This window comes from Mytilus trossulus, chromosome 2 (genome assembly GCF_036588685.1).
Source record: "Mytilus trossulus isolate FHL-02 chromosome 2, PNRI_Mtr1.1.1.hap1, whole genome shotgun sequence".
Classification (NCBI taxonomy): Eukaryota; Metazoa; Mollusca; class Bivalvia; order Mytilida; family Mytilidae; genus Mytilus; species Mytilus trossulus.
The window spans coordinates 86,549,332-86,577,111 of NC_086374.1; the positions used below are offsets into that span (position 1 = coordinate 86,549,332).

The 27,780-nt window shown below is 31.7% G+C and overlaps 1 protein-coding gene across 2 annotated transcripts in view; it reads left to right on the plus strand.

Annotated features, from left to right (window-relative positions):
* The first annotated feature begins 7,470 nt into the window (after positions 1–7,470).
* The window catches only part of LOC134708229 (low-density lipoprotein receptor-related protein 4-like), a 52,269-nt gene continuing 31,959 nt past the window's right edge, over positions 7,471–27,780 (plus strand). For both annotated transcript variants that reach the window (XM_063568610.1, XM_063568611.1), the window contains exon 1: positions 7,471–7,667. In XM_063568610.1, the coding sequence (XP_063424680.1) occupies positions 7,613–7,667 (55 nt within the window). In that variant the 5' untranslated portion in view covers positions 7,471–7,612. The remainder of the gene's footprint in view (positions 7,668–27,780) is intronic.

Consider the following 27,780-nt stretch of genomic DNA (forward strand, 5'->3'; position numbering starts at 1 on the left):
TGTATTATCAGAAGGTTCTTTTTTCTTATTAGAAGGTGCTTTTATGTCACTATCAGAAACTATTTGCATATAAAGAAGCAATGAATATCTCAGACACTGCAGCATATGCTATGCAGTGATTTTTTTCTTGGGTACCAATTTTCGTGAATTTTGTTTGTAAGTTGATAGTTATTTTCTTTGTATAATTAACAAAGTAAGCAAACTAGCCACGAGAGAAATCTGCGTTGTATTCTGGCATAACTTTATGAATATGTACGAAAGACACAAACTAATGAGTACCCATGGATCACAGTAGTGAATAACCACTTTCTAAGCCTTCAATACTTCAGACCTAATTGTATTTTTTTTCGTCTTCGTACAATCTTAAATCTACACTGGTAATTTTCACAATATATAACACCAAATGGTATTTGTTTCGTCTTTGTATTTTAATAAACCACGACACTCAAAAATAACTCTTTCACGTCAACACGTTTATGTTAGCTCTCGATTTTCTATTCAAACAAAGTTAACAAACTTATAAATGAAAGTATAGGTTTGTCAAATCTAGCAATTCAATACCCTTTCTGTGTTCATCAAGCAGTCAAAACGATTACAAAAAGAAAAAAATATTGAAATAGCAACCGTCCTTTGTATGTACTTTAAGTAAATGTCTCGACTAGTTTAATATCTAGAACATTTAAATAACCAGCTTAAGTTACCAGCACCCATTGTTATAGATCTTACAATTCGTGATTTAATAATAAGAATATTTGCTTGTATTTTTAGCTACAAATTAATAGAGCTTAAAATTTATATCATGAACTTGTGATTCATCAAATTTGTACACAAATTCGATCTGATTTCAGTCATTTTATTAGAGCGCCAATGATTATATAAAAAGAAGATGTGGTATGATTGCCAATGAGACAACTCTCCACAAGAGACCAAAATTGACTCAGAAATTAACAACTATAGGTCACCGTACTGCCATCAACAATAAACAAAGACAATGCCACATAGACAGCTATAAAAGGCCCCGAAATGACAATGTAAAACAATTCAAACGAGAAAACTAACGCCTTATTTATTTACAAAAAATGAATAGAAAAAAAATATGTTACACAGCAACAAACGACAACCACTGAATTACAGGCTCCTGACTTGGGACAGGCATATAAACAAACAGAATGTGGCGGGGTTAAACATGTTAGCGGGATCTCGACCCCTAACATGGGACAATGGCAAAGTAGTACAACATAAGACCCAACTTTAAAAATCAGTTGAAAAAGGCTAAACTCATCAGATGGACAAACATACAAGTGGATAAGTCTTTTGTAGATGAAACGCGCGTCTGTCGTAAACAATTGGCAGAATTTCTCTCTCTCTCTCTCTTACAGATATATAAGTAAAGAAACTTAACTTTTTACAAATGTTACGAAATTTGACTGGTGTTAATCTAAGTTTCCTATCAAATGGCGCAACTATTGCTAATAGTCTACTGAATCAAATAAGCAGTTGTTCATCAATACAATTAGTCATTATGTTGAATATGTAGAAACTTTCAAAGGAGTGCTTAAGCTCAAACCTTGCTAAAAAGGAAACACAATTGAAAATAAAAATCGCTGATACATACTGACAGGCATATTTCACAGAAAAGGAATGCAATTTATATACTGTAATATTAAAAAGTTCATCAATTTCGTAGATGTTCTAAGAAGCTTGTTCTTGTGAGTTTCGTATACTTAAACTATTAACTGTCATCTGCCGAACTAAATGTTAAATATGTATACTCCAACGATTTCTGTAGAAATTTTCTTGTTTATGATTAAGTTTGTAAAGGTGGCATAGAAAAATCGTCATTATAAGGCAATAGCAAGATGTCCTAAATGTAGCTTTGAGTGCAACATAATGAGGTGGTGTTAACGATCTTTAATTAGTTTTTCACAACCTCCTCTCGTTTTATAGGTATATACGAATGTATACATGTATGCGTATCAAGTTTAAAACTCATTTCTAATTATTAATAGAAATATATCATACGATATCAGAAAGCTTAGACATGAGTTTGCCTTTGTTAATGTTTTACCTTGTATATTGCTCCTGACGTCTGGTAAGTTACTTGTTTACTAATGGTCGTATTTACGTTAATTGTGACCTTTTAATAGCACACTTTTCCTTTACTGCTTTGAGACCAAACTCAGTTTAATTGATAACTTGAACAACACTTACCATTATCTTGATGATATTTGTTCGTTCAAAACTCAAGAATACTGTAGCTACACTGTTGACATTTACCTAAAGGAACTTACTTTAAATAAATCTAATATCACTAGCAATAACTGTCAATTTCCTAGATTTTGATATTTCAGTATTTTACAAAAACTCTACACAAAAGCTTATATCAAATGGGATAATTTTTCTTTCCCTATTATTAGCTTTCCTTTTTGGACGGTGAAGTTCCTTTGGCCCCGTGTTACGGTGTTTATATATAACAACTCGTTTTCTATGCTCGTTTCTGTAGTGACGCTTTGGATTTTAATGAGCGTAATCTATATATTAATAGTAAATGAGTAAGTCATGAATTTCTTTACAACAAACTACTTAGAACCTTTACTTAGTTCTTGCATAGATAAAAAGATTTGTTTTGCAGTTTGGCTGTACCTGTAGAAAAAAAATCAAACAAAAAGGCACTTCCTAAATTTGACGGAAATTTAGATATGTTCCGAGTAAACTTATCAATCCTTTAAATTAACGTATTCTAAAAGTTAACACATATTCAAAACGACATTATATCTTTGAATATTGTTTTTATTGACATAAATATTGATTCTTGTTATCAATAGACTAAAACCATACTATATAATACACTTCCACGGTTCTACAATCTGTCGATACTTAAATTTTGGCATTCCACACGGTCATGTTTTGTCTGACTGCTATTGACGTCTTTCTAGATACTTAAATTTTGGCATGCCACACGGTCATGTTTTGTCTGACTGCTATTGACGTCTTTATCTTAAATTCATTGGATGTTGTATGTGTACTAATTGATATTTTAGGCTTATAGTTAGATACATAATTTTTGCATTAGTTGTTAGTGGCTTTGAACTAGCTGTTAGTTACTATGAGCACTCTCAGATCTGTACTAAGTGTCTTTTTGTTTTTCGTCTACTTTGTGTTTTTGTTAGATGATTTTCTACATGTATCCATCTGATTAGTGAAGACATTTTCAACTGACTTTTACAGTTTGTTCTAATGTTGTACTGTTAAAATGTACACCACCTTCCAAGATTAAGGGGAGTGCTCAAACCCATATTTAACCGCGCAGTACTTTTTATGTGCCTGTCCCGAGTCAGAAGCGTCATTTAGGGACCTGAAAAGCTGACCATACGGTATGGATTTTTCTCATTGTTGAAGGTCTTACGATTCCTAAAATTTCTTACATCCAATTCATTTAGACTTAGGTGGATATTTGCCTCTTTGGTAATTATACCATACACCTTATTTTATATAGACCATGTTATGGAAATAATACTATGATGACGCTTATATACTAAGGGGATTAAAAAAAATATATAGGGAATACAAGTACTTCTTTTTCTACCGCATATTACCGTCATTGGCTTCCGTGCCATTTACTTCAGAATTGAATGTTTATTTTTGTAGTTTAATTAGGCGTAAAAGACATTGTGTACGGAGCGCGCGATCAAAGCTTTTACAAATCTTTATTTGCCAAAAAAAATAAAAAAACAAAAAATCCATATGATATAGTGTAAACGTCCTTGGTTCATCGTAACTGTGAAAATATATAAAGAAGTAAACTATTGTGACATCGCCTCACGGTCAATAATCCTTTGCTCTGATATATTCGTTAAAGTAGTTATAAATGGGAATTTTATGAATAAACAAACTTAAAAAAGCCATTTAAATAAGTTTGTTGCATTTTTATTGCAATTGTATTTACAAATATGCTGTAAACCAGGACATATCTTGTTTGAAATATACATAAATAAGTTGATCCCAGAGATACCTGTACATTAGAGTAGAATACAATGCAAATTACTTGTCTAACAATATAAGAAGCAATGCATATAGTACTATAGTTTTACTGAATGCAAAGTTCATTGCTAAATCATTAATCAAAACAAATATAATTTTCAATCACTTGACTATACGGTTACTTTACTGTTGTGGTCAAATATTCTTATAAATTTATATTTGTTGTAAAATAATGTATTTACTAACAAATAATCGCACCAAGAACATTGTCATACTTGAAAAATCTATCAAACCGTATTTTAACTATTTATACCCCATATGTTCTGCCTAAAATCTAAACGGGAAAAATGAACATACCTCTTTTGTTAAATCGTTTAATCTTGGCAACGTGTATCAAAATATATATTTTTTTATTAGAATGCAATTTATAGTTGTTGAGTTTTACCGATTGTATACCCTTAATCGTTTTCTCATGCTAGATTTTCAAGCCAGACATACGCTTGTTGTGTGCTTTTTTGTTGTGCGTGTATATCTTTTGTGGCATGGATGGATATAGTATACCCCTTGCCTTTGTCTTTCTAATATTTATACAAAATAGCTTACTTATTATATAGATGATCACCAGGGCATGATCACCAGTCATGTACAAATGCATTGCTAAAGTACGATTTATACATGAACTCTAATTCTGAAACAAAAGAAGCACTCTCATAGTAATGATATTTTTGTTGTCTTTTTTCAGTAGTGTACACCTTCTAGTTCCGCAACGTTGTAGATTTTCGGGTTTTCTGCAAAAACTATGATTAATGTTCGAGTCATTTCAGCTAAAACATAATTCATTTAAATTTCAATAAAAAAAAATGCTCTCAAAAATACTCTGACAAAGAATTTAAATTTTCTTTTTTTCTGTGCAGCGTTATCCACAGGCGCTTGGGTCTATGATACAGATTTTTTTTTTTTTTTTTTTTTATTAAAATATTCAATTTTCTATATTTATAATACATATCTATCACTTCTGTGCATGTCTCACCTACATGCACAGAAGTGATAGATATGTATTATAAATATAAAAAATTGAATATTTTAATAATAAAAAAAAAAAAATCTGTATCATAGACCCAAGCGCCTGTGGCGTTATCTTGAAAATAATCTCACCACAGATACCAGTATTTATGATTGTGAACGTGAAACATGCAGTTTGTCTAAAAAAAACTTATCAGTGACGCTCGAATCAAATTAGTTAAAAAAAAAGAAGTTAAAATCAACGTACGAAGACAAAGAGCATCGGCCGGAGACTCATAATTCCGAAAGTTTTGACAAATAAAAGCAAAGTTATCTAATCTTGGTGTAGTACATGAAACTCCTTGGTATTACGACACAGTATTGTTAACAGTTAAACTGATTGTGACCATATCTATGATAAATTTTGGTATAAACTTTAGACATATGATTTTTTTATTACCCTGGAATTAAATATCGTACGTTGAGCTTACATGATAATTTATGTAGAGTATGTATAAATATAACACCTTCTTCACCATTGTCTCCAGAATGATAGTTTTTATCCTTAATAGCTGTAATCCCCGTTATCAATACCTGGTTACATAACAGTATTTAATATCAAATATATTTTAATTCTTCTATTCAATATTACATATAATTACATAATAATATCAATACCTGGTTGTAATTACATGATTGTATAACACAATGTCTAAACATTGAATGAGAATACGGCTTATTTGACAATACAATAGCTAGTTAACTTGGGACAAATATTAACAGTTATACTCAAGGGTGAACATTCCGGTGACGCTTCGTTGATTTCAGATACAACTTTTGATAACAAAGACAACATTTTTTGAACAACGTCAAAATCAAAATTACACGAAAAGTAATAATAAAATATATATGTGTATAATTTAAGAAGATCAGTTAAAGTTCTTGAAGTTTTTTAAAACTTTTTTTCTTAAATAAATCAATCAGCATTTATATATAAAAATTGTTCGAGACCACGGTTAATTTCGTATTTATATACAACGCATACATGGTATGTTGAACATCCATTTACACTTTGAAAAGAAAATTCACCATGCGAAAACTAAAAATACCGCATCAGCCTTTGCATTTTTTTTTCTCGAAACATTCTTTAGTGTATCTTAAGGTGCACGTGAGTCAATATCAGTTCTCAGCACACCCTGTTAACTTGATTTATTCCACGTTTACGACCGCATCGATGAGAAATATTTCTCTGTATTTATTTAAAATGATGAAGAGTTGGTGTACGTAAAAAGCAAAGCTCCTTTTCTGTTGTTAAAACTCGTCAAGAATAAGTTTCTCTAATTTTGATTTATTTGTCCGTGTCAGTGCACGAATGACACAATTTTTTGTATATAAAAAAATGCAAAAAAAAAACCAACAAATAAAAACACAAGGATTTAAAATTAAGAAAAAAACTAATTTAATCCGTCTTTCTTTACTTGCCATAGATTGAAAACGGTATCGATTAAAACTCCGGCATTGTCCTTGGAGTTCTTTACGTTGCAACTTTCATTTAGTCTGATTTTATGCACGGGAATCTTATATATTTCTTTAAAAGAAAACACACCTTCTTTCCCTAATTCTGTCAGATCTTAAGAGAATAGGTTCCTGAAGTGTGTTTTTTTTATATGTGATGGCAACAGTTTTTAAAGAACATGATATAATATAAATGTCAATGTGGCAACTCTCCGCCAAGGACCAAAAGATGACATATTGTCTTCAACAATGTAGAGCCGTGGTGTAGTGGTTAGTGCATCCAACTACTTACACAAAGGTTCCTGGTTCGGGGAGAAAATTTTAGTGACTAAACATTTGGCTCTCCCTTGACACCATTTGCGACTATGGTCTTAAGAAACGATGATAGTCCGTCGAAAGAGGACGATAAATGGCTGACCTGTGTTAAGATAGAACCATATCTCTTTCACGTAAAAGACACCCTAAGGCTTGTAGATTTCGAAAAAATGGCAGGCTAATACCGCTACAAGGCAGCACTCGCACCTGCACCCGCAAATTAAGTTGAAAGGGGTTAGTATATAAGTTGCAATAACTTGTTTCCCAATCTACTATAGTAAATATGTTTAAACTAACAATGAGAAAACCCCATATCGCATAGCTAGCAAAAATGCAAGTTATTTAGTGAAAATAATCCAACTTCTAAAGATTAATTTTGATTGGAAATTAAAGATATTTATAGCATACCAGTATGCTAGAGTAGGTGAGTTGAATTCTCTTGAAAGGTTTCACTGTTAACATCCGATCTGCTCTATAAATACTTATAAGGTCACTCGTCTAATATAGGCGAATTAGCAGTTGGCATGTTTTCTGATCATATTATATCTTTTAAAGTATGCATCAATATGCTCCACTAAATTCTATCAACCGATCTCGACTCCTTCAAGCAGAATATTTGTGTCTATAACACTGGTCAATTGCATTATAGAACGTCAACTTCTGTTATACAGGTAAACTTTGATCACGTGACACCAATGAATTGTGAAAAGCTTAAAGAACATATATACCCGGTATACACACTAGTTTAATTAGTATTGATATGAACATCAAAGTATAAGTTTCATAAAAAGGAAAAAAAATGGCAGGTGCACGCTGCTGGACCCTACTATATTGTCTTATTTACGTTTCTCAAGGTAAGTACTGTTATGTTCTATATACACCTGCTTATTGTTATTACAAATTATTGATCTTTTAATCCTGAGATCATAACAATGAAATAGTGATTTACTCATGTTTCATATGCATTTAAATTCACATTCAAAAGATTTTCCACTACTGTATACAAGGATAAAAAAAAAGAGGTCAAACAGTTAGCTATTTAAGGAGACTACTATTCTTCGGCTTATAAATATTTTTTTTTTTTTCTAAAATGGCACCTTTTGACAAAGAAATCTGATATATTTGATCTTTATCATAACATTTTAACACTAGTTATTTTATAAAAAAACACATAACATTCATTGTCGAAGAGACTCTTTAAATTTTGCAACAATTAAAATAGTTTCAAGCGTGTAATCAAATCACATGCACTTTATAATTAATTTGTATTGATCTGGTAATTATTATGTAACTTATCTCAATAATGTTGTGTATGTACTTTTGTAACGACTTATTAATAGTATGTTTTTATAATTGCATATATCTATAATAATGCTTAATTTTGACTGAGAATACTCTCAGATTTTGACAGAAAATACTGTCAGATTTTGGCAGAGACTACTCATAGATGTTGACCGAGTTAACGTTGGTCGAGACAATATTGATGCATGAACGTGCTTTGTGTATTACTGTATACATCGTTTTGGAACAGTTTTTCCCCCGAATACGTGAATCTAAATAATTATCAGTTATTATTTCCTTAAAAATGAGATATTTCTACGTATTATAATTAGTTGTGAAAAGTCTTCATAATAAAAAGTATAAAATATTAAAACCTATGTGTCATCGCTTTCACAAATGACGTTAACAAAACATTTTAAACAATCTATGACAAATAGTTTCTGGCTATGAAGATTTTAAAAGATATACAGATAAAATACCAAATTATTTTGATTATTTTGCGATATGATGTAAAACATGTAAAACATGAAATTTCTTTTGTCGTGTAGGACAGAACCTTAGTAAGTAATTATGAATTGAGCAGTGATTAAATAGTTCAAATTAATAACAAACAAAATTGGATATATATATATATCTTAAAATGAAGTTAGACTGTTCTAGTATAGCCATCGACCACACTTCAACGACCGACGGCATTTCGTGTGTATTACAATATTACACAGTTGTACTAGTTTCCGCTCTGTCTCACTATTTCAGATCAGATCGAAAGTAGTGTGGGCATACCGATGCACCAATGCACCACGAAAGATGCAGATTAAGTAAAAAATCATGTTCACGTCTTAATTTATCAAAAGCGAACTGTTTTACATGAATCTTAATATCCCTATCGTACAACTGATAGTTGTCCTGCCCATAACAAAAATATAACGATAAGAACCCCACTATATTGAAAAACACATCTTAAATGCTTCAATCTTCAAATGATTGAAGGGTGTACAACAAGTTGAAACCTTACTACGAACCTCTCAATTATACCTTAAACGGGTAGCACATTCGAGTCTTCAATATGTGCGCTTCGTTTTAAATAATCAGTGAACTTGCAATCAAATTCCAGAAAGACGAACAACAAAAATGCTATATATTTTGTTTTGTTTTAAAAAAGTCATAAATTGCAAAATTTTAAGAATACTGCTACGTAACATATATTTATAAAAAAAAAGAATACAAAAGCGCACATCCATGATTGAATGAACTTAAAGCTTATTTTGACTGAAGAACTTGAAATTGAAAATGGAAATGGGGAATGTTTCAAAGAGACAACAACTCGACTATAGAGCAGATAGAAGGTCACCAACAGGTCTTCAATGCAGCGAGAAATTCCCGCACCCGGAGGCTTCCTTTAGATGGCCCTTAAACAAATATATCTACTAGTTCTGTGATATACAACTCGTCTAAACATTAACCCAACAATGTTAGATCTGTAAATTTGCTTTCGCAAATTTTTGGTTCTTCCCTCGCCGGGATTCGAACCCATGTTGCTAGTTCAGTGATATATATACTAATTTAGCATATGTGTGTTTGTGGTGTATACTAGATAGGCAGTGTTATTATTTTTTATTAGGGGGGGGGGGAGGTTAGAAAACGTAATCTGATTAACCACTCAACTAATGGATAAATTGCGACGAAATTTAAAATCAAAAACAGTCTCAGTGAATGTATAAAAGCTCAACAATTACATAAAAAATATCGTAATTTACCCCATACCAAACCTACACGTAATCCTACCCTGGACAGGGTGATTGTTATATACTTAAGTATTTAAATACATTTTGTAGTTTGTTGATAAGTACATTGTTTGCCTCGGGAAACACAATGTACCCTTTAATACAAATGTGTTAATTCATTTGTGACATGAGACAATTTTATTGAGTTTTGGTGAATTGGCGAAAACATTTACAGTCCAGTTTATTAACATCACGAGTATGTGCTTGTAAAGGCGTTATTGTGATATAACATATTCTCCATTTTATCAAATACAATTGAATTCAATAGTATAACATTGGAAGAAAATGTCTTTGATATTTTTTTTTAATAGTATTTGTCAACCAATTGATTGCTCGTTGGTTGCTTAACGTCCGATGGCAAATATTTCATGCATGTTCTCAACGACATATATCCCAAGAACTGTTCTGCGAGAAGTAAAAACAAAGCTCATCTAAATTTATCAGTTGTCATTTAATATGTTTTTACGTTATATATAAATATTTGGATTTCTGGCGCTTTTGTTCATTTCGTTTATCACGATAGTAATTTTTCGATAAAAAGAGTTTACTGACTTGTCGCTTAATGTATCTCTCGGTTTATATATATAAACATAAAATTCTCAATATTTTAACAATTAAAGACTAGATACTAAAATAAGCCCCCTTTGGCTATTTTGAATTTACAATGTGATACGGACGACTGGTAACCGTTGGATACCATATACTGCATGTGACCTTGACACGTTGAGTTTACGCAGATTCCTTTGTCGTTTCATGATAACTAATGCACATAGTATATATTATCTGATTTAGTCATTCAAATGAGAAATGAAAGACCGAGCTAAATATTATTAAACATACATTCATGTACAATCATATATAGTGCTACGTTCTGATAGTTTTGACATTAAACGCTGTATCATTTGATCTTGTAAAAGGTACAGCAAGTTCCCTTATGTATAGACGAACTTAAAAAGAGACATTTAATCTATATGAGAACCACCACATCTGTTGTACGCTTTGTAAAATAGAAATTAGAATATGTTATCTAGCTCAAAAACTGGACACGTACATGTATTTCAATATATCTGAAATTTTTTAAATTTTGTATAGTAGCTAGGTCAACACTATCACTCAAGTAATTGTGTTAAAAGCCAAGGCTTATATTTATAAAGATATGTAGCTCTTTACCATTACAGAGCCAAACAAAAATATTCCATCTAAACCAAATTATAATAAAATGTCAAAAAGCACCAGAAGGACGTATCGTGAAAACACAGACGCACCGTGTCATTACGTAATATAAATATTCTTTTAATATAGTATATTCTAAGGCATTCTATTCAGTGTAATATCAGTATTTAAAGCGAAAAAATACAATTACATCTAAAGCAAAACAATACCAGACTGTATCAAACAATACTTTAACTCATCGTCCGAAGGAAATTAGTGTAAAGTACATAATCTGGTAACTTCGAAAGTTTCCGTACAAGCATAAAACACAAATATTCCCGTTTTACAGTATATTTCCACATGAATTTATTAATAAAGACCCCCTCAAATTAAAAAAATAATTAAATAATTCCGGGTGCACTTAGACAAGGTGTTCAATATATGAGCTGATTCTTGACAATTTTCACATGATTTGAATATCAGGCTTCTTCCTACGTTTCACTGTTATTATAATTTTCAATGTGATAAAAAACGGAAATAAAACGGCATGGGGCACATATTATATAATACTCTGTTTTATAACTGTCGTACTATGTATTATGTCATCTTAAGAAAAAAACAAAATAGAATTACACGTTTCGGAATATCGATCTTTCTTTACTTGTGTATAATGATAATGGAAACCGCCAGATGTATGTCTATAGCATGCATGAATAAATTATGAAATACCTTTCATATTATGTGGTTATTACTATGATTTTGTAATATAATTGGAAGGGATTAGTGTGTCTTGTATGTATGAGACTTTATATAAGTGTTAAAACATTATACTTTAATCGCTCATTTTTAGTACAAATTTTTAGTACAAATAAGCTTTATACATCTTAAAAATGATATTTGTGTAATGAAAAATTTAGGTAAATGTCTATAAAGGGAAATTTGTCTTGATGGAAATTGTCCTTTTATAATAAAAATATAAAGTCTTTTATACATTCAGTTCCGTTAAGTTAGAACAGAACTTCAGTGTCTTAACTGACCTTTACATAAAAAGAAATAAAAGATTATGACTATCCACTGGGACTATTGTACTAAGCCCAGTTATCCACAACCGTATGACAGATGCTTAAACTACAACTGCATCCGTCATGAAACTATGATATGATAAGGGAATCTCAAAGCTTATGTATTTGGATAATTTAATAAGTAAAGAATCAAAAATAAGATAAGTATAGTTGTCTTTGAAAAAAGCAACAACATACAATTAAAAATGACATTTGAAGGATCAAGATAACAGTGCCTATATTAAACTTGAAGCTTGACGTATAGATTTTTTTATGACATGTGTTTTTTTCATTGTTGAAGCTTACTAAACGGTATGGGTTTTGTTTATTGCTGAAGCTAACTAAACGGTATGGGTTTTGTATATTGTTGAAGCTAACTATACGGTATGAGTTTTGTATATTGTCGAAGCTAACTAAACGGTATGAGTTTTGCTAATTGTTGTACCTTACTAAACGATATGGGTTTTGTATATTGTCGAAGCTTACTAAACGGTATGGGTTTTGTATATTGTCGAAGCTAACTAAACGGTATTGGTTTTGTATATTGTCGAAGCTAACTAAAAGGTATGGGTTTTGTATGTTGTTGAAGCTAACTAAACGGTATGGGTTTTGTATATTGTTGAAGCTAACTTTACGGTTTGGGTTTTGCTCATTGTTGTAGCTTACTAAACGGTATGGGTTTTGTATATTGTCGAAGCTTACTTTACGGTATGTTTTTTTTTCATTGTTGTGACATATTTTTCGGTATGACTTTTTTCAATTTTGCAGCTTACTATTCGGTTTGGGTTTTGCTCGTTGTTTAAGCTTACTATACGGTATGGTTTTGTTCATTGTTGAAGCTTCCTAACAGTATGAGTTTTGTTCATTGTTTTAGCTTACTAAACGGTATGGGTTTTGTATATTGCTGAAGCTTACTATACGGTATGGTTTTTTTTCATTGTTGTGACATATTTTTCGGTATGGCTTTTTTCATTTTTGTAGCTTACTATTTGGTATGGGTTTTGCTCATTGTTATAGCTTACTATACGGTAAGGGTTTTGTAAATTGTTGAAGCTTCCTAACAGTATGGGTTTTGTTCATTGTTATAGCTTACTATACCGTATGGTTTTGTTCATTGTTTAAGCTTACTTTGCTGTATGGATTTTTGTCGAGCCTGCGACTTTTGTCCCAGAAAGCTCGACATAGGGATAGTGATTTGGCGGCGGCGGCGGCGGGGGTGTTAGCTCACTTCTTAAAAGATTTATATTTTAGAAGGTGGAAGACCTGGATGCTTCATACTTTGTATGTGGATGCCTCATGTTACGAAGTTTCTGTCAGTCACATGTCCAATTTCCTTGACCTTATTTTCATGGTTCAGTGACTACTTGAAAAAAAAGTTATTTTTTTTTGTAATGTTAAATTCTCTCTTATTATAAGTAATAGGATAACTATACGGTATGGAATTTACTTGTTGTAACTTTTCGCGTTTGAATGGTTTAACACTAGTAATTTTGGGGCCCTTTATAGCTTGTTGTTCGGTGTGAGCCAAGGCTCCGTTGTGAAGGCCGTACTTTAACCTATAATGGTTTACTTTTTAAATTGTTATTTGTATGGAGAGTTGTCTCATTGGCACTCACACCACATCTTCCTATATCTATTGTTATACGGTATGGGTTTTGCTCATACTTTGAGGGCTGAATCAGTTGACTTATGGTTGCGATCTATGTGTTCTTTCGGCGGAAATGCTGAAGTGTAATGGAATCTTAAAGTCTTAATGCTCAAATCTTATTATATATCTGGCCTTTGGCTTTAAAATATTTCGATATGAGCGTCACTGATGAGTCTTATGTAGACGAAACGCGCGTCGAGCGTACTACATTATATAATCCTGGTACCTTTGATAACTACTTCAAACGTTTCAATGTCAAGAGAGAAAGTAAGGTACATTTAAAATAGAGCAAAGGTATATTCGCGGTCTAGTGGCTTTTTGAAGTAAACAGATATTAATATAAATGCTCAGTTTTTTAACCATCAATAATATTGTTCATATATAAATATATATCTATCAATATACATAGTTACCCTACATTTAATGACTTTTTTTTAAGAAGCGTCAATAAACCTACAAATACATTAACACTAAATACTCGCTGGTTTGAAACATTTATAACACAATATTTGAATGTTAGTTTGGATACGGTTTGTTATTTAACTAATGCCGAACGCAGAATCAAGTATGAAATTCGTTTTATAATAAGCGAAATAAAACAATTTATGTTGCGTGATTACGTGTTTCTATTTAATGCTTATCAAAAATTAAGACGGAAATTGACGTTTGAAAAGAATAACAATAATTGATTTGTCGGTTCTTTCGATTTATTCAAACGTCTACTACAAAAATACACCAATTACAAAAGAATGAATAGTTCCATTGAATATGTTCAGTCAGTTTGAAAAAATCAAGAAGGTCAATCAACGGGATGAAACTAGTACAACATAATCTGAACAACTGTTTATAGACGTTTAAATAAAAACCACAAAACTAGGCCTGGCCAGGAAACTGTACACGATATTCGTTGTAAAATGAATTGTATATTTCATATTTGTTTGTTAGAAATTCATACCACCAAGATCGTTTCCTCATGCGCAGAACACATGACAGTAGACGACGTTTTAATGATCAGTGCTGGTTGGTGACAGTTACTTAGGGTTATTGGCCTTGAATTCTTTTAAAATTAATAACTTGGTAGATTATTTTTAAATTTAGCAAAACAATCTCACTGAAAGGCTGTAATATGTTGGACAAAAGACAAGTTCATCTCTGATTTCATACATATTTACTGAATGGGATAATGTATGTTTGGATAAGCATTGTATAAAATGTACTTTTAATGTTCGAGGAGTTATGTAATGCTAGATACAAGCATTTTTATAATTTGGAAATTGATAAATCAAAATCAAACCTGAGAAATTTTAAAGTTTAATGTAGTTAGATAACATTTTGTTTTTTGAAGCGGGCGAATAACCTAGAAATGTCAATGTATGTCACAAAATGTGTGAACGAAATTAAAAAGCGTTTCAGTACTATACAATTGTTTTATCACTTTATAATTTTCCTAATTTTAGCTCGCGATTTACTTAAGGTGTTATGGGTGTCTTTCGCCATCTTGGATTGTAAAAAACAGAGAATCTAAGGTCCATATTTTCTATCAAATTAGCAAAATTTGATGCAAGAATGCAGATATTTCATGTTTTTTTACATTTAAAAGATCCAATTTATAAGAATATAACTTATAAATATAAATATATGTACAAGTATAGATTATTTTTGGTTGTTTTTAAATATTTTGAAATTGTCATTTTAAGGGGAGGTAACTCTAAAACAGTGCATTTTCTGTTGGATTGTTCATGGAATTTTCCTGCACTGTATTTTAGCCGGAAAAAACATACGGTGACCCTATCTTTTCTTTTGATATTATCAAAGCATTGTTTGAAAGCTATATTTTCCTAATTTATTTTACAATTCTATCATTTCGTTTAGTTTCTATTCACAAAATGGTGTTTTTTCCTGTATAATCCATACAAAATGTGTCATTTTGTCACGACCCGTAGCTTGAAAAAATGCACGGTGACCTATCATTTTTATAATATTTTTTAACATGTATCAATAGATACTACATTTTGGCAAAGTATGAACAAATTCTATCATTTTTATTTTAGACTCCCATACCACCTTAAACGTTTTTAAACTGAGTTTCTTGTTGACGTTTTCCTCTTAGTAGATGCCGTTTGGTTATTTGTGTTGTTGGTATTGTCCTCTAGATGTCGTATGGTTATTTGTGTTGTTGGTATCGTCCTGTAGATGTCGTATGTTTGTTTGTGTTGTTGGTATCGTCCTGTAGATGTCGTATGGTTATTTGTGTTGTTGGTATCGTCCTCTAGATGTCCTATGGTTATTTGTGTTGTTGGTATCGTCCTGTAGATGTCGTATGTTTGTTTGTGTTGTTGGTATCGTCCTGTAGATGTCGTATGGTTATTTGTGTTGTTGGTATCGTCCTCTAGATGTCCTATGGTTATTTGTGTTGTTGGTATCGTCCTCTAGATGTCCTATGGTTATTTGTGTTGTTGGTATCGTCCTGTAGATGTCGTATGTTTGTTTGTGTTGTTGGTATCGTCCTGTAGATGTCGTATGGTTATTTGTGTTGTTGGTATCGTCCTCTAGATGTCCTATGGTTATTTGTGTTGTTGGTATCGTCCTGTAGATGTCGTATGTTTGTTTGTGTTGTTGGTATCGTCCTGTAGATGTCGTATGGTTATTTGTGTTGTTGGTATCGTCCTCTAGATGTCCTATGGTTATTTGTGTTGTTGGTATCGTCCTCTAGATGTCCTATGGTTATTTGTGTTGTTGGTATCGTCCTCTAGATGTCCTATGGTTATTTGTGTTGTTGGTATCGTCCTCTAGATGTCCTATGGTTATTTGTGTTGTTGGTATCGTCCTCTAGATGTCCTATGGTTATTTGTGTTGTTGGTATTGTCCTCTAGATGTCCTATAGTTATTTGTGTTGTATGTGTTCCCTCGAGATGTCCTTTCGTTATTTTTGTTGTTGACGTTGTCCTCTTATTGTTGTCTGGTTATTTGTGTTGTTGATGTTGTCCTCGAGATGTCGAATGTTTATTTGTTTTGTTGATGTTGCCCTCTAGATGTCGTCTAGTTATTTGTGTTGTTGAAGTTGCCCTTTAGATGTCGTCTAGTTATTTGTGTTGTTGAAGTTGCCATGTAGATTACGTCAAGTTATTTGTGCTGTGGATGTTGCCCTCTAGATGTCGTCTAGTTATTTGTGTTGTTGATGTTGCCCTCTAGATTTCGTCTAGTTATTTGTGTTGTTGAAGTTACCCTGTAGATATCGTCTAGTTATTTGTGTTGTTGAACTTGCCCTTTAGATTTCGTCTAGTTATTTGTGTTGTTGATGTTGTCCTGTAGATTTCGTCTAGTTATTTGTGTTGTTGAAGTTGCCCTGTAGATTTCGTCTAGGTATTTGTGTTGTTGAAGTTGCCGTGTAGATTTCGTCTAGTTATTTGTGTTGTTGAAGTTGCCCTTTAGATTTTGTCTAGTTATTTGTGTTGTTGATGTTGCCCTCTAGATGTCGAATGTTTATTTGTGTTGTTGATATTGTCCTCTAGATGTTGTATGAGTATTTGTGATTTTGGTATTGCCCATTAGATGTCGTATGGTTGTTTATGTTATTAGTTTAACCCTTTAGATGTCGTCTTGTTTTTTGTGATGTTGGTTTTGCCCTGTAGATTTCGTATAGTTATTTGGGTTGTTGATGTTGACCCCTAGGTGTTGTCTGGTTATTTATGTTCTTGTTTTAACCCTTTAGCTGTCGCCTGGCTATTTGTGTTGATTGGACTGCTCAGTAGTACTGTGTCATTGAAGCATACCCAGCATCTCTTTTGATCAAAGTGCAATAAGTTTGTCTGGAAGGTCCGTCATACTCCAAAAGAATCGAATATCTTCAGAAGTCAGTATATGTTTACACTTAAAATTTAGTAAACAACTGAAAGTGACATTTACGCAATATTGAGAAGTAACTTGAAACCGCTTTCCATCATACTTGTTTGTATGGTGTTTATTATGAATTGTGATAAATATTTATGTTTACCTATATCGTCTATCATTAAATTGAAACGGCTGGCCTGTTTTCCTTTAACTAATGGTATATTATAAGACCTTGTTTAACTATCCATGAAGCTGATCAAATCTTAAAAAGATAATTTCATATCATTGAAAAACATTACGGCCTAAAAGTACAATTAAAACTAGAAATTACTTATGGGATAAACATATTAGATAAAATGATGACAAGGGATACTTTGGAAAAGAAAATATCACTTCTCTTATTTTATTGATCAAGAAACCCAAAACATTCTGATCTTCTCAGCGGCTAATGGCAAAGCATAAGAACATTGTGCACAATATTTCACGATATCGACATAGCTGTCAGTCAAAACAGTTAAACTCACGCCATTCTCAAAGATATTATTTTGTGGCCCGAAAAGTTCCAGAAGATATAAACGTAAATTGAAGTATCAACCAGTTTCGGGATCATACTCCAAATCTTTACCATTGCCTCTTAGAAAATTGAAAATGGATTGATTGTAAGGACACGCACGCTTTAACTAGACATACAAATTATGGTTATAAAAACATGAAATGGGAACACCATCTTTTTTTTAATTTGATAGACTGTACTGGTTTGTGTGTGTCCATGTGTCCATGCTCAATTTTGTGTGTTCATGCATATTGTGTGTGGCCACGCTCAGTTGTGTGTTCTATTTTATGTTTTGTATTTCTTTGGTTTTAATGTTACTCCTGCAAAATATTGGACATTGGTATCGTATGTTATTAGCAAGTCTGGGAAATAGGAGGATGCATAGGTACATCATATTAGTGTCTTTAGTACAAGTTTATATTATTGAAATACAGTTTTATTCAGCTTAAGGGTTTATATAATGTAATATGTGTATCACTTCACCTAGCCTTTTGTCTTTTCTTATGCAATTGATGCATACCTGTAGTTAGTTTTCACCTATATTGGTATTCAACTTTTAAGTTAAATATTAGCATGTTTAACTCTTCACAATACGAGTGTCAAGTTATTTTTGTAGAGATTTAGATTGCGACTATATACCATTTACCAAACGCAAATCTCATAGGCTATATATGTTTTTCCAATTTTGTCTGTAATTGTTACGAGTTGTGGAGTTGTTTATTTCACCAGGAACTTACCAAAGCTTCAAAAGAAGTGTTAAACGTTACAATCTTGGTAAAAGTACGCTATAACCACCGGAATTAAATTAAAACCCTGCAGCATTTGTTCTGTGGTCAAATATGTCTGATGAATACCATATATGATACATAAAAAGTAAAAGCAAAGGTCGATAAGTTATTGCTTTCTTTTGTGAAGTATACAAACAAGTGCAATTTTTCGATGGTTTTCGTGGCAAGAAGTTTTTGAGTACTAACATCCTAAAGCAATAGTAAGAATAAACAAACAGGATGCCTTCGTTCAGATGAACACCGATAAAAAAACATAACAATCGGACAGCTAATACTGTGACTATCCTTGTATTAGTCAGTTTTGGATGCGTACAAAATAATAAAGTTTTATTTCATAGTCTTAATATCAAGAAAAGGATCTAAACAAAATGGATAAATTTCCTAACAATCATTTTGCCGTTGTTGTTGTTGTGTTTATGATTGGTGACAGAAGTAAACATGACGAATTACATAATTGTTTTTGTTATTCGCCTTTATTTACCCTTATGATTTCGTTGCCCATTATATCTTGTTATGCAGTATAAGGTTGCGTATTTTGCCATGTGATGATCTATAATTGCTTAACCTTCTACGTTGTTCTCTGCTGGAGATTTGTCTCATTTAAAAATCTTATTTTTATATTGAGTTTACATAATTCTTATCTCGATGTTACACATATAAATGTCCGCCCATCGATCAGTTTACTGCACCTGAGAAAGCAGATTTCTCAAGTTTAACAATTTACTGTTACTTTCTTTATAATTGCTTGAAATCATATTTCGACTTGTGTCTTTACATGCATTAGAAGAGGTTCAAACCAGTGTTAAGATTTCCCCGCTGAAATCAAAACAGAAAGCACATAAAGATTCACAATTTATCAGCCAGAGTCACATCATGGCAAAAAGCTACATTTTTTATACGAAGCATTCTTTTAACACACTCCAACATATATCTTACACCATGATTATTAAAGTCTTCGAATTATTTAACATTTTTCGTTATAAAATTTTGCATTAAACTCTTCATATAGATTGAAATAGAACAAATGATTGCATATATATAGTAGAAATACTGTCTGGGTGTGAACCATAACATTGCTTCGGTTTTGTGACAGTTGTCCGTTTGTTTGCTGTGTTTGAGCTTTTAATTTTGACATTTGATTTGAAACTTTCAGTGTTGAGTTCAGTATTTTTTGTGATTTGACTTATTGAGAGATACTATAGACTGACATGTGGTTCTCAGCGTCATAGATTTTTTTGGATATAAGATATTTCAGCATCAAAACTGACAGTTCAGTGATCATGCGGTTACCGTTGTGTTTACAAATAGGCGAACATATAACTGCCATATAATAACTTGCAAAGCATTGAAAAGAGTACGATCCTTTTCTGGCCGATGAAGATATCAATGTTTTTTTTTATTATGTCTTGACATAAAAACCGATCATAACCAAAGAGAACTTATCAGGAGACGAATACTTTTTTTTCAATCCACTCTTTTTTGATGGATAGAAGTATCATAGAACGTTAGCCCTTTGTTTTTCAAATGTAATTTAACTCTTTCTCTGTACTCGGTATGTATAATGTTTATACATTACTTTCAGTGACCTGTAATAAGTGTCAACAGTTATAAATTTAAAATTTGTATAGGCAATGCCAAAAATAACATATTGTTTGATATGTGTCTTATTAAATGTGTGAAATAAGGTTTCTCTTTAAATAGTTAGTGATATTTTTTCAGTGATATTTTTTCTACAGACTGTATCATATTTCTGTTTAAATCTCCGATCATTTTCAAGGATATGTTTACCTTAATTTAAACTATTTACAGTTTTCAAACTCAAGAGCGGTGACACAAGAATTAAACCTATAACAAACATAAAGTTCAAGTTTATGTGGACTACTGATATACTAGGTGCTAACATTTCTCAAAGTACTTAAAAACTACATTCTCGAAAAAATAGCTAAAATGTAAAGGTCAATTTTTAAATGATATATATATATATATATATACAACTCGTCTAAACATCAACCCAACAATGTTAGATCTGTAAATTTGCTTTCGCAAATTTTTGGTTCTTCCCTCGCCGGGATTCGAACCCATGCTACTGTGATATCGTGACACCAAATCGCCTGCACTGCAGCCGTCCCGCTAGACCACACGACCACCTGGGCGCTCAAATAAAAGAGCTTTCGGTGGGCATGTGTTACCTTTCCACGTCAGTTTTAATCTAGCGGCGTACTACAGTACATGATATATAAGGCATGAAGATGTTATTGTTACAGATCAGCTAAATTATCTATAGTAAAGGATCCTACAAATTAATGTAAGATACAGTCACAGAAAATAATTATATTCATAAGTACGTCTGAGTCAGTGACAACCCTACAACAGATGTATCCATCGGATCGCCATCAATGATGGTGATAATATATATATATATATATACAACTCGTCTAAACATCAACCCAACAATGTTAGATCTGTAAATTTGCTTTCGCAAAATTTTGGTTCTTCCCTCGCCGGGATTCGAACCCATGCTACTGTGATATCGTGACACCAATTCGCCTGCACTGCAGCCGTCCCGCTAGACCACACGACCACCTGGGCTCTCAAAAACAGAGCTTTCGGTGGCCATATGTTACCTTTCCACGTCAGTTTTAATCTAGCGGCGTACTACAGTACATGATATGTAAATATATATATATCTTTAATTGAGATTTAGTCGAACAGTGAAAGTAAAGATTGATGAAAAACACTTATAACCCATTCCTCTTTTCTTACATTAGAACATGCAAACCAATCTCTCTTTGAAACTGTATGCAACAACAATAAAACAACATTAGAGCCACATATATTTATACATCTAAGGTTTATACAAAGGAGAATAATATACTAGTAATTTGCTTCTGTTTATCAGAGCTGAGAGATCGTTGGCTCTAGATGTCATGTCCAGCCGCAGATAAGTGAATTTTTTGTATATAAGCATGTTCTCATGCATTCAGCTTAACAACACACTTAAAGTATAAGAAACGAGTGACTGGTAAAAAATAATGTTTATCCAAGAATTGAACCAATGCATGCAGGAAGCAATTAAAAAAAAAGTTAACTTCTTCTCAATTTGGACAAGTCAAAGAATTTTCTTTAGAAATAAGTATGTGTACATAAGTTTAATAATGAAAACTATCCATTTTGTTATAAAACATATGCATATTTTTTTTTTAATTTGAGGTTTCATAAGACTTTTTAAAAAGAATTGATAACTGTAAAAATCTTCGTTTAGCTTCAGACAGTCTCTTTCTAGACAAATATAATATTTTAGTTATAAGTTCTGCTGTGATGTTATAAAAAAAATTTGAAAACGCATTGTAAAAGTGTTTTAATAGAAATTGCACTATCGATGGTATATATATGACAATAACTATTTTAATATTAACAATCGTTTTGTTTATTGATACAAACACAAAAAATCCATGTATTTGCTCAAATTCTGTATACAAAATAAACCCCTTGTCAACAACAAATCAGAAAAAAAATAACAAAAGGTTGAAATCTATAAAAATCTTAAAGGTTATGTAATAGATACGAACATTAAAATCATTTACTCAAACATAACACAGAATTAGTTGTAATTGATGAACAAATGCCATTTAATACGTTGTTATATCATACTAAAGTCTTTAATATTAGTTGAGAAGATGCCAGCAAAATAAAAACCAACAAGTATAGAACGGTTGCATCCTATACTTATGTACTTTTAGATATGTATAAACAAGAATGTGTCCACAGTACACGGATGCCCCACTCGCACATCATTTTCTATGTCTAGTGGACCGTGAAAAACTCTTATTTGGCATTAAAATTAGAAAGATTATAATTATCATAAGGAACATGTGTACTAAGTTTCAAGTTGATTGGACTTCAACTTCCTTAAAAACTACCTTGACCAAAAACTTTAAACTGGAACGGACGAACGGATGAACGGTACGACGAACGAACGGACGGACAGACGAACGGACATACAGACCAGAAAACATAATGCCCCTCTTCTATCGTAGGTGGGGCATAAAAAACCCATAGACAAGCAGCTAGCTCATTTTAAAATTTAAAACCACTATTGGCAGAAATTGCATAGTTACTTAAAACTTATGACTGTTGAAAACCATTACAAAGAGTTCGAACTTGAATCGAAATGAACATAAAGGTACAATATATATCGAGATAATGTACAATAATAATGTAATATTATATAATAACTTTAAAATCAAATACAATATTAACAATAGTAGGTTAGACATTTGTATTCTTATATCCATTATCAGAAATCAACATGTAATTTCATTTCTTCATATAACCCCCTTAATATGGTTAAGAAATCGACAACTATACATAAAAGGTAGAAGGAGTTAATGTTAGAAATATTTTATTCAAAAGAATATTGTCATTTTTAGATCCGAATATTTTACCCTTACCAATACAATACTGAACATGAATTACACAAAAGAAGAAAGAAAAGAAAGAAAGCATTGATAAGATCGAACCTGTGGCTTTTATTTTACATAATATTCTGTCATAAAAAAAAATTCCAACTTTTTTTTAAATAAATAAAAGCAAATGACGTTCATGGTTTGAATAAAGCACTTCCATTTCTTGTTAAGTATGTTATGGTCAATTGCTTTCATTTTGTTTGGATTTCCTAAAATTTCTAAATTCATTTCTAACTTATATTTAGAGATTTTGGAAATACAATTAAAATAATTAAATATTCTAAATGTTAAGTAAAACCTTAATCACAAAACTAGGGCAAACATTTTCGCGAAGTGAATTCTGTTTCTCCCCCAGGGAAGTCAATTCTAAACGTCATATATATTATACATTAGTAACTGAAATTTGCATAATGTAGATGTCGATGTTCAAAGTAGATATCTCATAAAATATTGATAAAAAAATCAATAATTATAATTGTTGATGTATACCGTCACCATATTTTTCACTCACCAGTGTGTAACAGTAAAACGTGCAGGTGTTCAATAAATGCATATCTACTAACAAGGATTATTTTAGATCGGCATAGATTTTATGTTTTAAAACATTTTCTTTTTCATTGCATCGTTTAAAATTCAATGTGTAAATACACTCAGTCGTAACATAGCTCTACCACACAAACAAATCATGTAAATCTGTTACAACATCAGCGTCTGACTGAACTTGTTTATCCAAATCGTTCCCAAAAAATATCCAATAATAAACCAGAACTAAGTGAATAAACAAGCGTGTTTTCTTTGAACTTCAAGACATATAGTTATTATTTTTGGATATTTTCATTATGATAATGTTCGATTAGTTCTGCTCGATTTAAGTCCATTCATAATATATGTATGACATTTACATATAGACGATATTTTGACAGCGTGGTACTTTAATATAGTTTTACGTTTTAAGATTGCATACTGGGTCGCATTAACCTTAATTTGTCTAAAAGATGTTTCGTTTTCGTGTAAACCTATTAAAAATAAGATTAGTTGTTTTGTATATTCAAACGTTTTTCCAAATTATGCAGTTAAATTCAATTGCTTCACTTACATAAGTTTATATTTTATTACGGTATATATCAAAGTAATTACAATTTAATGATTATATTTTGCGTAGGGTATTTTTTTTGCTTCAATTTTGATAAACAAGCCATTGCAAAAATAATCTTGATTTGATTACTTACCTATCTATGAGTTCTTATCTTTATTTATAAATTATGATGCTTCAAAAGAAGCTCTATAAAGATGAAAGGAAAAAGAGAAGTTTTAAAGAATTTACCATTTAAAAAAATAAATGTTGTTTCATGAGTTTGAAATAAATGTTGATGGCTTCTAATGTAAAGTTCGTGCACATGTATGTTACTTTTTAATTTATTCGTTTTTTTTAAGGCAAGGATGACTAGATAAGATTTTAATGCTTGACCCTTATACACTTGATTCGTCGTTGCGTACACGCATATCTAAATATATCATTACACCAAAGTAGAATAACAACTCTTCTTTGCTCAGAGAAATAAATAAAGACATACAGGTTGAACGATGAATACATATACTGCTTTTATGCTTCTTAGATCCGATATGTTTTCACGAAGAAAGCAACATGTATTTCTAAAAACTAAAAGAATAAGCCAACACACACTGGCGTATCATTTTTATAACTATTCCAGATATTTCGGATATCACAATGGGTACTGACTGTGCTTCTCCTTTGGTATACAAATCACTAAGTTTTTAGTGCTTCTTGTTGTCTTCATGATTGTAGTTTTGAATGCGTTGCCTCATGCAATTTTCACAGTTTAGTTTATTGTTATTTACTATCTCGAGTATTCGTTAAATGCATTAACAAGATTAAATACTTGTTGTTTGCAAGTCAAAACTTTTGTTTATCTTCAATCTTGTATATATAGCCTTACATGTGTAGGTAATATAACATTTTCACTATGTTTATGTCTTAAAAGTAACTGAATTAGACAATTAGACATACATTAGGTTGAAATACGACTTAAAGAGAGATTTTATTGGGAGCAGCCAACCATAGTTGTTATCCTTTTAAATTTTCCGATTTCCACAACTTCACAAGGAAAGTCAAACTGGTAGTTCAGTTGATGTATTAATTACAATTTAAAGGATGCAGTTTTGCGTATATGATATACCTGGACCTTGTGGACGTGACCTATTGCCAATGGTTATCTGATGTGAAATGTCACGTGTGTAGTACCGTCTCTGTAATGACTGTATGCTGTTATCAGATTACCTGCCGGTAACAGTGTAAATGTTGTACAAGTTGTTCACATCTATAGTTTCATATATGTGTCTGTTCACATTGCAACAGTGCGTAACTTGACGTACATTGTATATAATATTTACACTTACTCATCATTTTAGCAGCACTAATACAAAATTAGTCATTTCCCAAACTTGTCATAATGGAGAGAACTTTACTTTCAATGATATTTTGCTATTTACTGTTAGGTATTAAAATATGGACTGATCTGTCAATCATTTTTTTGCCTGGAATTTTACCTTTTGATTTAGCTTTTACTGTTAATGGTTGTCCGTTAGTACACTTAAATCAGAACGTTGCCTCTTTCTTATCAGTTATCGGTTGTTGCGCCTACATTTTTAGTACCAGTTTCATTAGCCAATGTTTATATTGATTTTACACGACTGTCTCAGTTTAGATAACCAGGAAACATGTTTAACCGACAAACCGATTTTGTATATGCTTTATCCTCAGCCAGAACCCTGTACATTTAAGCCAGTGGTTGACGGTGTGTGTCATATTTGTGTTTGATTATCCATTTTGAAAGAGATTTCACACTTTGACACCTAAGGGCCTTTTTGCTTTCTATTTGTATACACAATGGGTTTTGTTCATTATTAAAGTCCGTATAATGACCTGTAATTGTGTAAACATTCGTCCATTGGTCCTTTATGGATAAGTGTCTCAATGGACATGATACAACAACTCCTTATTTTCAAATCAAAGATATGATCAAATACATAACATCTCACCAGTGTATTGACCTTTGTGTTCAAATTTATATAAGGTGTCTTATGTAAGTGTCTTCGACCTTGTAATTTATTTGCCGTATCGACATTTATTTTTTCTCTCTTTGTGAACTTTAGTTATTGTAGAAGTATTCAACCTCATGAGTTGGGGTTAAAACAACATGCAGAAATTGTCTGATTTTTTTCTGTTTTCATCTGCTTGGCATTCAACTCAAAAAGAAGAAGAAAAAAAAAATCTGCAACCTATACATACCCTTGTAATAGTATTTAATTGTTGGCTATATTGTTTAATACCTCGAATGATATGTCCTTGAATATTCGAACTTCATCAAAACACATTAAACTCAACAAATAATGGGACCAAAGATATGTAACAGTAATACAATAAAACCGTTCACACTGAACGCATTTGTTTGATTGTCTTGAAGTGTTCTTAATGTTAATAGCGGTCCAAAAAAAGTACAAGTACGTTTAAATGTATTTTGTGACATTGGTACAAGAATAGGAAGATGTGGTATAAGTGAAAATTTAAAGTATAGATATGTTATAAATTCTAAAATAAATCTGTCCGAATTCTCTGTCCTTAAACATGGCAGATAATAGACTACTTATAAGCAAACTTTTGTTCTGTGTCACAAGCAAGGACAGAGCAAACAGCTAGGAAGAAAAGTATTAAAAGTACCCTTTTAAATTTTAATACGAAATATATTGTACGGAAGTCAATAATATGGTAGTAGCAGGATTATAAGAAAAACCTAGTGTACCAATTATGCTATCTTATTATGATCTCTCAAGATAACGAAAAGTTGCAATATCCTCTTACATTGTCGACCATGGAGGATTTGACTGCTCCACTTTTCAGTGTAAAATTGGCACCGGATTATATACGGCGGATAAAAAACCCAGAAAATATCTGAAAATTAATTTCCACGTATTTCTGATTTTAAAATAGTATAAACTTTTTGTTTATCAATCAAGTTGTCATTTATCTCATACTTTTTAATTTGGAAGGTTTTAGCCAATATTATATATTAATCACACATATTTACGTTAAGTACTTTAAAGCCCGTTTGTCTTTTTCTTTTGTCTACTACACACTTAAACTATATTTTCACTTTTATGTTTTGTTGTATATATATAATATTAGGTAACCCAAAGCGAGGTCGCAGGTGAAATAGTTAGTAATCCGACAAGATAAGATTCGATTGTTGGATTTATGTTTACGATACCCATGTAATGGAGATATTATTATGCTAGACCTACAGTTGTTCACTTCTATGTCATTTTGGACTCGGGTTGTGAGATGATTGTCTTATTTTCAATCATTCTACATCAGATCTTCTTAT